The sequence below is a fragment of the Haliotis rubra genome, unplaced genomic scaffold (assembly GCF_003918875.1).
Source record: "Haliotis rubra isolate DU_JTF1 unplaced genomic scaffold, ASM391887v1 Scf158, whole genome shotgun sequence".
In the NCBI taxonomy this organism is placed as follows: domain Eukaryota; kingdom Metazoa; phylum Mollusca; class Gastropoda; order Lepetellida; family Haliotidae; genus Haliotis; species Haliotis rubra.
Window position 1 is genome coordinate 598,733 of NW_025765536.1, and position 14,765 is coordinate 613,497.

The 14,765-nt window shown below is 39.2% G+C and overlaps 1 protein-coding gene and 1 long non-coding RNA gene across 2 annotated transcripts in view; both read left to right on the top strand.

Annotated features, from left to right (window-relative positions):
• Nucleotides 1–138: 138 nt before the first annotated feature.
• On the top strand, nt 139–5,033 carry LOC124271155 (RIB43A-like with coiled-coils protein 2). Its single transcript, XM_046706224.1, is given in 6 exon segments — nt 139–354; nt 1,435–1,516; nt 2,056–2,195; nt 2,198–2,521; nt 3,345–3,572; nt 4,020–5,033. Coding segments are annotated over 6 exon segments (1,140 nt in total). The 5' UTR covers nt 139–237; the 3' UTR covers nt 4,269–5,033.
• A 5,082-nt stretch (nt 5,034–10,115) lies between these two features.
• The window catches only part of LOC124271158, a 48,290-nt gene continuing 43,640 nt past the window's right edge, over nt 10,116–14,765 (top strand). Inside the window, exon 1 of the long non-coding RNA XR_006896957.1 lies at nt 10,116–10,432. This is a non-coding gene — a long non-coding RNA (uncharacterized LOC124271158). The remainder of the gene's footprint in view (nt 10,433–14,765) is intronic.

The following is a 14,765-nucleotide window of genomic DNA, read 5'->3' on the forward strand; positions in this document are numbered from 1 at the left end:
ATGTTTAAAGAAGACTAGTAATTTAACCCCAAAGTATAGACAAATGATCTGTGAGTACGGGAACACGTACAATGTATGTCACGATCGCTGTTTTCATATGCCTATAATTATTTATTTTTAGCCAATGAGAAGCGACCCGTGCCTGCCTAACAACACCATAAACTTAGCAACGAGCGAAAAGCATCGTCAGATGTTGTAAATTTCCCTGGAAGAAGGTCGTCGAAATCTTCTTGTAAAATGTACAAACTAGACCTGCCCGTTGATTATAAGGAGGCGTCAGCCATCGAAAGGCGGAGAAATGTCGAAGAGCAGCGTAAATCCAGAATATTCAATGCGCGAGTTAGGACCATTGGGGTAAGAATGCGCCAGTGTATCCAGTAATGTTTACTTTGCGTGTGTCTTTTCCACATCGCATATTTCAAGACAATGTCACACATTTTGGTAACTACAGACGGTATTTTGGAAACTACCACATGTGTTTTACGACTTAGGCAAGTGTTTTGTATAATTGAATTTTCCTATTTTCTTCTCGAACAGACTAAACTAAACTGTTTATATCCGAGTTACCTTGGTAGCTGGAGTAATACTCAGGCCAGTTATTAGACTAAAATTGAATCTCCACGAGTCAAAATACCTTAGCAGTTTGAACATACATCAACATACACAAGACACGTGAGTTGGGTAGAATTCCTTGTCAGTCGTTTGTATATGTACACAAACCTGTGAAAAAAGAGTCTAGTCTGAATCCCGAGTCTAGAAACATATTTTCAGTTCCAGTACGTAGGAAGGCGTTTCCTATTCTCGCGGTACTTACAGATATGGGTTGAAAAAATAACACAAACAATTCTTATCGTATTAATGCATGTTGTTTTTAAATGAAGGGCCTTCTCCTCTAACATCTACATTTATCAGCTGCCAGATCCATCAGGTGAATTACCACTCGTGAGCCTGGTGATAAACAATGCCATCCGCCATTGATGAAACGAGGCTTCTCCCATTCTCGCGGTATTACCAGGAATTAATGTTATTGAGTGTATGTAAGAGCAATCCTGTCGGAAAGGGCGGGAAAAAGTAATAATATGTCAAAGTTGGTATAAACTCCCCAATATTCGTGACACTGCAAGATTTTGATCACGCACAGACTTGGGCCACTTCCTAGTTACCAGTCGGTGATGTAAACAACCGCTAAGGTGATTTCGGCAGAAAACGTGTTTACCGTGAGAATAGGAAACCCGCGAGAATAGGAGACGCACCTATACATGGGTACATCTTATACTGGTCCATATACTAAGGCTAGAATAGACTGAAAATAATGCTCAAATGCTATTGGCACAGACGTACAAATTGATTCAGTTATTGACATTTTTGTTGTTGTGTATTTGACACGTGTTTTAACAGTTTGTGTACAACCTTCTGTGTTTTATTCTTTGATAGATTGACCCTCAGGCTCTTGAGCAACAGGCCCTTGACAAAAAGGAGCAGGAAGAATATGAACATAGAAGGCATCAAGCATTTGGTGAGGCTTATTTCCCATCTTTAGATTCTTTGCAATGCATTAGGCAGGAACTTCTCATCTCTTTACTCACTACTATTATCGTTTGTTTCAGCAGAGACCATATAATAGACCTATTATATGGTCTCTGGTTTCAGTTACCATGGCTACTTAGGGTTGACATCACTATAGGATAAGATGTTAGAAAAAAACGTCTGAAAGGTCTGCCATTGTGCAGACAATGTTCAGTATACAGGAAAACATGTTTGTGGGTCTTCAAAATCCACTCTCTGTTTCGGTCTTAAAATTGACTTTTGGAGGAAAGTGATGTAAAGATGAGAAAGGTTGTATGTTAGCAAACTTTACACCCCACTTTTGTATTCCAGCATTCTCAAGGTGTTCTGAATATATAATAAGACCAATAAACAGAAAGAGGTTTGCACTTAGGTTTTTTGCATACATTTACACAATTTCATAGACATGTGAACTATGGACTTCTTTGTTAAGTCCTTGCATACTGCACAATGTACACACACTTATGCAAACTGTTTTGCTGCTTTCAGCTGCTGATGCTGTCCGCAATGATCTGATAGCACAGCTGCTTGAACAAAGACAGGAACAAGACATCAGGGAGCTCAACAAGGCAGAGAATGATTTTCGAGCACTACACCAACAGCCAGAAAACCGACGAGAGTGGGATTTGTATGCGACCCAGATGGACTGAAGAAAGATAAACCCGCACGTGTGTGCGATGATGACCCCAGGTGTGGCATCTCCAGCATTCAGAAGTTTGATGGTGAGGATCTGAACAGCAAGGCCAGGAACAAATTCCAACAGGAACAGCTTCGAGAATGGCAAACACAGCAGATGAACGAGCGAGAACAAGCCAAGCGTAATCAGGATATGGCAGACAGACTGTATGAGCTGAAGATGCGTGAGCTGGATCAGAGAGCCATGGAGCTGCAGGATGCAGAGGAACAGTGTCGTAGAGCAATCAACCATGCCACAAAGGACTTCAACGCTGCACTCGTAAGTAGGAGTATAACTGTATAGCAAACTATCAATGTATTGCCATTGTTTACCCAATAGTTTTGCTGTATCAGGATGATCTTGAAAACACTGATGGAATTGTCAGTAGTATACAATTCAATAACTGGTTTGAATATTCACCATAAATTGTGAATAAATTAAACAAACATTAGAAAACTTGGTTTTTACAGTTGAGTTTCAAACCTGCACATACGTATTTGGATGATGCTATGGTTATGAGAACTTCAGATTAGAGTTACTTCCCATTGTTTTCAGTAGCGATAAGCATGGACAATGGTTTACCTTGACTCTGACACTTTTTGACAGTAGTTCTTTATTAAATTATATTATAATTATCAAGCCTAAAAGCTGGTTTTATAGTATTACAATATGCAATACTATTGGAATAGGTAACAACTGTTGCCCAAGTGGGAGTACATCAGATTGAGCCTGTGCACAAATGTAGTCAGATCAAAGAATGATGTTGCTGTTAGTGTTATCGAAATCAAATGATAGTTGTTAACTACATTTGCATTTAAGAGTTGCTTCCCTTTGCCTTGAAACTTTTGGTGACTGCGGATGTGATCCTAGTTTCCATTGTGATCCAAACATCCATGTCACTTTGCCAATGAAATACTTGTCATCATATATATTGAATTCTTTATTACATATTATGAGTTTTAAGATGTTTCTGAATATCTAAACTAAGGAGAAGGCATTGTCTCAAGAATTGTCTCCCTTAGTAGTTTTGCCTATTATGAAATATGGAACTTCATGGAGTCCTTTTGATAATATGATTGTGAATTATCATTCTAATGTCCAGGATCGTGACAGAAAAGAGAAGGAGGCACTGTCTCGTCAGCAGCAACTTGATGACAATGCCACAGAGATTGCCAACCACATATATGGTGACATCCTGACAGAGAACCCCTCTGTAGCTCAGAGTGCATTCGGCCCCCATCGCGTGATCCCCGACCGGTGGAAGGGCATGTCCCCTGCACAGGTGGAGGCAGTACGTAAACAACAGGACCTCCAGAGGATGGAGAAAGATGTAAGATGTGCTTCCAACATTTCCATCAACTTGTTACTGTAATGTTAAAAGTCATCACTATGAACAGATTTGTCCTGTGTCCTGAACAATTTTCCCAAATAGTTTTGAAGAATATAACTGAATATAATTGCTCAAAATATCTTTTGTCTACTTGTCCAAAGCTTGATTTTAGTCAAAAGTGAAACATATTTTGCCTAGCAGTCTTTTCCAACCATGTTCCACACATATTGAAAATCTTCTAGGGACAATTTCAGGCCATTAGACTTTGGGGCCATTCTGTAATTGTATAAATATGTTTTTAATGTGTTTGTAGTCCATGATTCCTTCTGGACCAACCTTATACAATCAGGCAGATTACAATTTTTCCATGCTTGTGTAATCAGAATTACTATAAAATAGCACCTGAGATGTGAGAAGTGTCACTCTTAATCTTTGTTTTTTTTCCAGCGGCTTAAGCAGGAAGAGGAACTCAAAGACAAGGAATGGGAACGCCAGCAAGTGGCCAATGCTCGTGCAGCACTGCTGCTAGAACGTGAGATGGCGCGAAAGAAGCAAGAAATGGACAGGCAGATGGCTGATGAGAACAGACGCTTGTCTCAGGAGCAGAAGGCCCACAAGGACTACCTCTACAAGGAAGTGTACACCAACCCTCCCACCGCTGCCTACTTCATGCAGTTCAACACCACCACCCGATAGACAGAAGTGGCATCACATTTCATTATACTCATTTGCTTCTCACATCACCCTTAAGTTAATTTCAATTATATTTTTTTCCTACTTCTTAAATTTCCATGGCCTGTGGTTTGATGACCAAGCTTCTAAGTGTTATGAAATTATTTGATTTTTTGGGGTAAAAAATCTATATGGGAATTTGTGAAATTGCTCTCTTTTTTTAGATGAAGCTGTTCCAGGCAATCTAGGTTTTATTGATATTCAGTATTCAGCTGCATAAAAGTTTGTCTGTCCAAGGCATGCAGGCTTTATTGGTGTCTTCGATTTTAACCATTGATTTGTTGGTTGAAATTGCCATGTGTTAAATCAACATGCAAAATGTGATATTTTTAGCAAATATATTTTACACCGAAATCAAGAACTTTGACAAAGGATGAAAGGAATGGATGCATTTGTTTAATGAGATTGTTTTGAGTGTTTATGCTCATGGTTTGACCTTTTTATACACAAATTTTAAGAATGTAAACAAGCCAGTTTTTTTGGAACCAGTAAACTATAAACCTCAACATCACCTGTTACATTCCAGAAGTCGAAATATGCATCCCAAAGTACTTGTTATAATGTTGTTTGTATTTATCTGTAAATAGATTTAAGTTTGCAAGTGTACAGATTTTGTTTGTGTGACAGTCCGTCCAGAATAATACATCATAAGCAAAAGCTGAAATTCTCTTTTCACAATTATAATACTAATAGTCTCTGACTATATGAATAAATTCACATGACCTATAAGCTCTTTGTGTTTGTTGTTAATGCTGCTACATCCATATGTCCTCTTGGCACTGACTGAAGGAGGTTCCCATGGAATACCTGACTCAATAGGATCAGTGCCCCGTTTCAGAAAACTCTGGAAGTGCTAAGACTGTCTGTCCTAAGTCTTTGTTAAAGTATAGGAGGTATGACAGTCGTAGTGCTACAGGGCCCTGGTTGGCTGGTCAGGAATTTACCTGGATGCTGGAGCAACTGTTATTAAAACCTTGGAATTGAATATTTCCAAATTCATGTCATTATACGGAATTCTTTGCAAAGGTGATGTGATTGTAAACGATAACAAGACCAGTGAAAGGGAATATGTTGTATAGTATGACCAGAAATTATTGAGAATTTTAAGAATATGTTTAACAGGATTTCTAGTATAAACAACCTTGACCAGCAATCAAGTGCTTGGTTTCATTCAAGAGAGACAACTCCGTTAATCCTTTTTCATTAGATTGTGAAGAGTTACCCCCCTTTGTTTACTTGCTAGCAGACGACATTTTCAGTGATCCTCAGTATGGACGATTTAGAGAAGAGGAAGTATTATAACAAGGACATCAGATCAGCTAAACTGATTTCAAGTAGAACAGGCATCCCTTTGTCCACTGTTTATCGTGTTTTTAAAAATATTGCAAAAGGATATGGCATTGAGCACCAGGGAGGCGCATGTAGGCCCAGAAAATTGACTGTCGGTGACAGGAGGTGGCTTGGTATTCTTGTTTCTAAAAACAAACGAAGGAGTTTAGAAAACTTAAGGCTGGATATGATTGATAGAGGAACTGTGGCTGTCTGTAAGGAAACAATTAGAACTGAGCTGCATGCAATGGGTTGGCAGAAAAGTCGAGGAATTCCATCACCGATCATGAAACCTGAATAAAAGGAGCGAAGGTTGAACTGGTGCTTACAGCATAGAAATTTTAACTGGGACAATGTGATTTTCTCAGATGAAAGTTCTGTGTGTCTGTTTCCTAATACACTGACATTCTGGACCAAACAAACTGAAAAACCTTTGTATCAGCGCCCAAAGTACAGTCCAAAATTTAACGTGTGGGGTGGCATACAATCTTTAAATTCTCAATGATGTCTGGTTGTACTGTATTACATAGTTGCTCAGTAGGGCTTTGTTGCTCATCTTCTCAATGACTGTCAAGAATAAGATCATTAATTCCAGGCCAAACAAGTAACACACCTGTGGGCTAATCAGTATGATGGGCGGTGGGGTAGCCCAGTGGTTAAAGCATCTGCTCGTCACGCAGAAAGCCTGCCTTCGATTCCCCACATGGGTACAATGTGTGAAGCCCATTTCTGCTGTCCCCGCTGTGATAAGCTGGAATATTGCTAAAAGCTGCATAAAACCTTACTCACACTCGGGATCGATCATTCCAGGTGGCAGGACCCACTCTCTGGAATCAACTTCCACTGGAGTTAAGGACAATTAACAACCTGAAGATTTTCAAATCTAAACTGAAGACATACCTTTTTAAGAAAACACAGTGTCTAACTTTTCATTCTTGAGTTGTTCGGAGAGCGCTACTGAGCAGCACGTTTGGACTGGAACTGGCGCTATATAAATGTTTTTATGATGGTGATGGTGACTGGAACTGGCGCTATATAAATGTTTTTTTGATGATGATGGGTGACTGGCGCTATATAAATGGTTTTATGATGATGATGGTGACTGGAACTGGCGCTATATAAATGTTTTTGATGGTGATGGTGACTGGAACTGGCGCTGGATATATAAATGTTTTTATGATGGTGATGGTGACTGGAAATGTTTTATATGATGGTGATGGTGACTGGAACTGGCGCTATATAAATGTTTTGATGATGGTGATGGTGACTGGAACTGGCGCTATATAAATGTTTTTATGATGGTGATGGTGACTGGAACTGGCGCTATGATGGTATAAATGATGGTGAAACTGGCGCTTATAAATGTTTTTACTGATGATGGTGATGGTGGAACTGGCTATATATAAATGTTTTTATGATGGTGATGGTGACTGAACTGGCGCTATGATGGTGACTGGAACTGGCGCTATATAAATGTTTTGATGATGGTGATGGTGACTGGAACTGGCGCTATATAAATGTTTTTATGATGGTGATGGTGACTGGAACTGGCGCTATATAAATGTTTTTATGATGATGATGGTGACTGGAACTGGCGCTATATAAATGTTTTTTATGATGGTGATGGTGACTGGAACTGGCGCTATATAAATGTTTTTTGATGATGGTGATGGAACTGACTGGAACTGGCGCTATATAAATGTTTTATGATGGTGATGGTGACTGGAACTGATGATGATGGTGACTGGAACTGGAACGGCGCTATATAAATGTTTTTATGATGGTGATGGTGACTGGAACTGGCGCTATATAAATGTTTTTATGATGGTGATGGTGACTGGAACTGGCGCTATATAAATGTTTTTTATGATGGTGATGGTGACTGGAACTGGCGCTATATAAATGTTTTTTATGATGATGATGGTGACTGGAACTGGCGCTATATAAATGTTTTGGAACTGGCGCTGATGATGATGGTGACTGGAACTGGCGCTATATAAATGTTTTTTATGATGGTGATGGTGACTGGAACTGGCGCTATATAAATGTTTTTATGATGATGATGATGATGATGATGATGATATGATGACAATGATGATACAAATAGGAAACACTCTTTACAACCTGGATAAAGGTAGATCATCCTATGATCTATTGTTGAAGATCAATATCATCCTCTGTTGGACTTAAAGAGGGTCAGGTTTGGCACCTGGAAAAGTCAAAGTAAAATTAAGTCTTGTTCTAGTTAGGAACGTTTGAAGTTGTAATTCAGCAGGGGTTTCCAGGCCAATATTGTCACTAACAATCTTCAACAAATGGATCCGGATGTATTAGATCGTGTGATAATATTCCAGCCAGGTCCCCAAAGGGTCAAATATGGAAGTAGTCGACAACCAATAACTCAAAACACTCAAATCCATTTATCTTGTCTTGAAAACATTCTCCTTGTCGAGGATGTAGTGGAGTAAATATCTGAATCCCTGACACAGCGAAGTTACATGATTGTTTGATATTTAACGCCACATTCAGCAATATTTCAAACACATGACGTTGTCTGAAAATACCAGTCTTGACCAGACAAAATCGGTGTACCCCCAGTTTGCCAGCAGGGGGGTTACCTGGGATTAGAGAACACACATGAATGAGCGTGCAGGACAAGTTGTTCCCTGTGTAATATGGCCCAGGGTATTTAGGCTGCCCATAAAATTGACACTGTGACTTCATTCATTTATTTCAACATACATATTATCATCATCATCAATCTCATCAACAGTATTATGAAATACAACCATTAGGCAATGTTAGCACTACCATCATGATATAAACATACATTATTACAAAATATCACATTATGCAAAATATCACATGCATGCATCATTATTCATAGTCCCACAAGGTGAGACTTGCAGCAGTCTATCCTCGCGGTCTAGCCGTTCTTCAAGCTGGCGATACTTGTTCTTCTTAGGTCTCACACAACCACCACCCTGCAACTGCATCAATGTTATTTATGTGTAGTTCTGTCCTGACTTTATCAGATTGATATGTCAACGAGATAAGTGATGTGTTCAGTTTAAACATAACATCAATCATTAATTTAATCACTCACTCGTATTAGTGTCAGTTCAGGTGAACTGTGTTCACCAGCACAGCTCAGTGGTAAGGTGAACTGTGTTCACCAGCTCAGGGGTAACTAAAATGTGTATCATCTGTTGTTTCAAGAGATTAACACGGTCCAGTGACCTGGAACCTTTAAACAATACCTGCTGGCAAACTGGGGACACCCCGACAAAATCAGAGGTTGATCGTATGAGCCTACACTTGAGCGGGGTCAGATGACACAATCATGAAGCCAGGTTGCCGAGTTTGTCCACCAGAGTTGCAAATTGTAACCCAGATGAGGCAAAATGACATTTGTTATCTGAACACATGTAAATTTTGATAATCACCCCTTTACCGGTCGTCCGATATTGATCTATGACATCATCGCTGGACCTCACCGTTCTCGAGCCGTCATCGCCAATTTGCAGAACAACACCATCGGTGATGGCATCGGAACAGTGCCATGGTCCTCAACTGGCTCAAGGGGCCCCGATATGAACACCATCAAACATCTTTGGTGGAATCATCCTGTTTAAAATCTTCAGGACAATACGTTTTTAAAATAAAAATCTTTTGCAATCGTATATTGTTTTATACGTTATGATAACCCTATATTTCAAATTTGAACGAGATCGGTGAAGAAATTAATTTTTAAGAAAATTCCACCGCTACATTCATTACGTGTGTCATGATTATTCAACAGTTAGGACCATTCAACATCTAAGATCACAACATACGTACATAGAGGATGTTATATGAGTGCCCATGTCATACTATGTTTACGACACGAGTGCCTAAATGTTGGTTCGCGAGAGCGAGGGATATACCGATGTTTAGGCACGAATGTCGTAAAAGTATGGGAGCTACGATGACCTTAGCGCTACAATTGCTTTGTGAAATGGGACCCAGACCTTTACTGGAGTGAGTGAGTGAGAATGGTTTTACGCCGCTTTTAGCAATATTCCAGCAATATCACCGCGGGGGACACCAGAAATGGGCTTCACACATTGTACTCATGTGGAGAATCAAACCCGGGTCTTTGGCTTGACGAGTTAACGCTTTACCCACTAGGCCACCCCACCACCCCGTTACTCTAAGTGGCCGTTGAGCAAATTTACAGTATCTTGAAAGTGAGTGAGTGTGTGAGATGGATTTAATGCCGCTTTTGACATTAATGATGCCATATGTGAGATACTGTAATATGGTTCACCCTTTGCATCAATGCAGGGAGTCGAACGTTTACTTGACCATCCTTTAACCACAAGGCTATCCTACCTACCTACCACACTGTGATGTTGCACTTTGACAAACAAACTCAGAGCCTTGTATATTTCACCCAGGTGGTCGCTTGCATTGTCACGTGATTTTATGGGAACGAGCCAAACCAATCAGGTCTCACTTCCGCTGCACGAGTTTCGCATGCGCGTTAATTTCGGACGCTCTGAATGGAAGCAGACGAGACTGGTTAACAACAACATGTCAAATTGACTGCAACAATCTGTGAGAATAGACTGTTAATTGTCATGAACATAAGCTTAAAGAGTGGACCGATATTTCTACTAATAACACTCTACAAAGACGATTCGGGGAAATTTTATTTGTGATGTTCATTGAAAATTCTACACAGGAAGAAACGATTTTCAACGTGATTTCCCAGCCTGCTCTGGTATTTGAAAAAAATTGTGAAACAATATACTAAGGTAAGTGAATACAAAAAAAACCCTATTTATTCTTATGATAAAATTAAAAAGCGGGGGTTACGGGTGGAAATCTTTCCAAATTATATGCTATTTAAAGTGAGTGAAATTGCGTATGACAACACGACAGGAGGCAAAGGCTACACATGACGGTTCATTGTACTGTCTGTTTTCCAAGACCACTGTTGTATCGGGATGGTATTTTCGACACGAAATAATACGTTCGATACAGTTGGAAAACGAGATGAAGGTGATGAAGTAAACTTATGAGTTTTAAGGAATTATTAGTTTATGTGACTGAATGGAACTTCAAGAAATATAATGTGTATCGTATTTCGAGGTACGGTATTCAGACTGTAGAATACAATAGGGCCAGTGCCCTTGTGTCTGATGTAATTACCTCGAACCAAACAAAGTACGCAATAGTCTTGGTAACTGGCATAGTCTGTCTCACTGTCCCTGTAGGCCTACCGCATAATTTGCCCTTCTGCCAACCCCTCCCTGCAATGCTAAAGCCCTAGATGAAGCAAGTCTAGATTTCCTCAGGTCTACATCTCCCATCTCCCATCTCAATTTAAAAGGAATTGTTTGTTTTTATCACAAATTATATAAGAGACTAAGCGTCAATCGAGTACCTGACAATGCATAGTTGAGCCTTCAGGAAACACCAGTGAGGATATATGTATTGAAGTATTTCCTTTTTGCATCACTAAATTAATATCGACGATGTGGCGGAGTTGCCTAGTGGTTGAAGCGTTCACTCCCATGAAAACCAGGATTTTATTATTATGATTATGTATGTGCAAATGAAGCTCCCCGCAGTGAAATGAGCATTGGTAAAAACGGTGTATCATGGGACTCACTCACAGATGTACAGTCTGTTTGCCAAGTAACATTCTGTAAGAATGTATTCCTTTCGTATGAGATCTCCATTCACACTGGATTTGCACATTAGTTCACCAATCCATATGAAGCGTTATAAAATGCTCCTCCTGGCCTCCGTGAAAGTGTAGAGGACCAGTCAGTCGACTTGATCAGGAGGATGATAGCCGATGCGTTTAGACATTTATGATGTTGTGAATGGACCGGATCTTAAATGTAGCTGTAATTCTATGTTCCATGCTATAAACAACTTTCTACATAACCTAATCCATAATACACAATAATGTTTTTATTGAGTTGGCGGTACAAACTAAACAGGGAAAGTCAAATGCTCTCACTGACGAGTTGTGAGGTTCAAATCTTTATTCGGAACGATATACAGTCTGTAGTAGTTTGTTCGATAGAGTTCCGCGAGAAACGTTTGTTAGAAATGGCTAGAAAGTTTGACAGACACCTTAATACTTCGCGTCGTTAGAGTTAAAAGTAAATACTTTTTGTACCAAAGTGTTTTCTACTCTCAGGCGAAGCTATGAGTGAACCTAATTTCAATTCATATGTTGCATACAATTGAAATTGATTATGACTCCACCATTGAGACGAGTAATAAGTAAATACATCTTAGCATTTATAGATACCGGTAACGTCTTAAGCATAAACAGTAGCTCCCCAAAATAGTACAACATATTGGAAACCTTAAAAAAGAAGTAATAACCAGAGCTATAGGTGCAATTTAGAAAACATTAAACACCAAGGGAAACATCATGCTATTTAAATGATTCCTCATTCTTCCGATCTTCATTAACTTGGGCAATGATTATTCCTTTACGGAACTATTGGTACATTAGTCCCATTAGCCTTGTTCCAAGGCTGTACTGAATGCTAAGCCCATGCATGTATAGTAATTCTAGATAAGCGGACAGTACACCAGTCCGTCAGGGGAATGTGTATATTTTATAGAAATTATCATTTAAACTACATGTATTTATTATTACCTTAGAGACTTGTGCAAGTATATAGTCCTATGTATATTGGTTATTCATGATGATTTGAATACAATGTAGGCACCCTCCTACTCCAGTAAAATATACCTGGACGACCGAGGTGCCTGGACATGGGTAACACACTATAATTGTTCCTGGTCACGTGGACTCCATTCTGAGAAAGCCATGTCATGCTGGACTTTCCCTGTGAAGATTGTGGTCAGTAGGTATAGTGGGTGTATTTTGCTGGTCAAATGTTCCGAGTAGCGGGGAAAGTATAACCTTCCGCATTCATGGTGAAGTGTAAGTATGGGTTGGGGGTGCTGTCCACACCCAATGATACCCCATATTCCGTAGAAAGGCAATTGTAGTGTCAGCTGAGGTCGTCTGGAAGCTTCATCTCTTATCTTGAGTATAGGTCCCCGACGCTGGTCGTACAAGAACACTGTGTTACATATTCTAGGCAGGGATAATCTACGTTATATAGTCTCCCTGTTCTAGGTGTGATATTGCAAACACGATAGCTATAATTTCGTAGGTCTATATTTAGATACTAGGGCACGGACGGGTCCAAATTTTCTACCCGGGTACCCCACCCCCTATTACCCTACCCTGATACCCGTTATGTTAATTCCCGACATCAATTTGTAAGAAATGGCAATATATTCTTCAGCTCGGAAGTTAAAATTTCAAAATTTTCAATATCTTAACCATGTATTATATTCAAAACAGGTGACTGTAAATGTTTAAATCCACAAAGGCAATACATTTTAATCATGAAAGAATAACATACTACTTTGTTTTATCTATACTGACGTACAAAAGAAAGTGCACATCTGGTGTTTTAGGACTATTCCCAAATAAACAAATATTTTGCCAGCAACGTTGTAATTGGGTACGATATCTGGTTTGTGACTTGTAAGTCATAATCAAAACACTTTTCTAATTTCAACGCGGTGTTCAAGAAAATATTTTACCAAAGCATCAGATGTGTACTTTCCTTTGTATGTCAGTTTATAAGGCACATGTTCATAACGGGTCCGGGTTTTGAGGCGGGTGCCCTGGGTCCAACTCATTAGCCACCTGTCCCGGGTATCCCGGTTACCCGTCCCAGCCCTATTAGATACGGATTTCATTACATAAACGGAACGAAAAAAGCGTTAGAAAGTGCATATTTTGCCAAACACAATCACTTGCATAGTATGCACAAGTTTCTGGCGTCTAAAACCAAAACAACTAAAATATAATGGAATCCGTCGACAGTCGCCGCTGACATAACATAATTTATATAGTTTTCGTTCATTTATTACAGCTTCAGAAAATACAATAATTTATGAAACATGTATAAACATTAAAAGCCAGGCGAAGGCAGTCTTCAACAGCAAATTACACCATTATCCCCAGCCACGAAGTGGAACGGGGATATAGAGCTCCGTACGTCCGAGATGATGGGGGCAGATTTTCTCCAAAACCGTTATAAATAGGTAAACCAAATTTGGTATGTGTTTTCAGGACATGAATTCCTTGATACAGTTCGAAAACGGAAATCGTTTTACAATTTGTTACAGAGTTATGGCCCTTGTCATGCGTTTCTTGACTTAGTTCACGTTATCCCCAATGAGAACAGATTTTCTCAGTAACCGTTATAGATAGGGAAACCAAATTTGGTATGTGTTTTCAGGACATGAATGTCGTGGCGTAGTTAAAAAAACAGGGACCATACAGGAACAGAACACTGTGGTGGTGGATATTGATGGCCATGCCTTCTTGTTCTGTATACAATAATAACAGGGTTCTTTTAACAAACATATGAAGCGTACTGTAGATACAAGGCTACATTGAAGGCGCCAATGACAGATTGAGGCGTGTGCATAACAATAAACTTAATCAACAGCAATGTTATTATTCTTGGTTTTCTGAATAATATTCATTAGTTATTACACTTGAAATTCTGACACATTAACTTTCAAGATGGCATTTAAGTCAAACATAAGGTCTTATTATGTAATTCATGTAAGAATGTGTAATATGAATGTCAATGTACCACTGACCGGTCTAGGTGTGTTTATTGAAGTATAGTAATGTTACAATTATGTTAGTTTATGTTTTTCAAAATAATAAAATATACTGTAATAACATTTGTTATTCTATTACAGTAGCATTGTTCAAGACATAAGTTTCATTACAGGTCTTACTGTATTCATAATATGAATCTTATATTTCTCTGTAGTTGAAAGTAGGTCATCTCAGTAAATATATATTCACAACCCAAATATTTGTGTTGCATGACAGACTATGGTGCGGGAACTGTGTCCATTGACCCTTCCCAACTGGTAATGTAATGGTATGCCAGTGAGTTCAAATGAAAGAGATTCACAGATCAGAGGTGGCTCACTTGAAAGTACACTTCATGCCAAGAAAAGTCTTATCATTCCATGAATTTAAGGCAACATTATAAAGTGAGTTCTGTATAT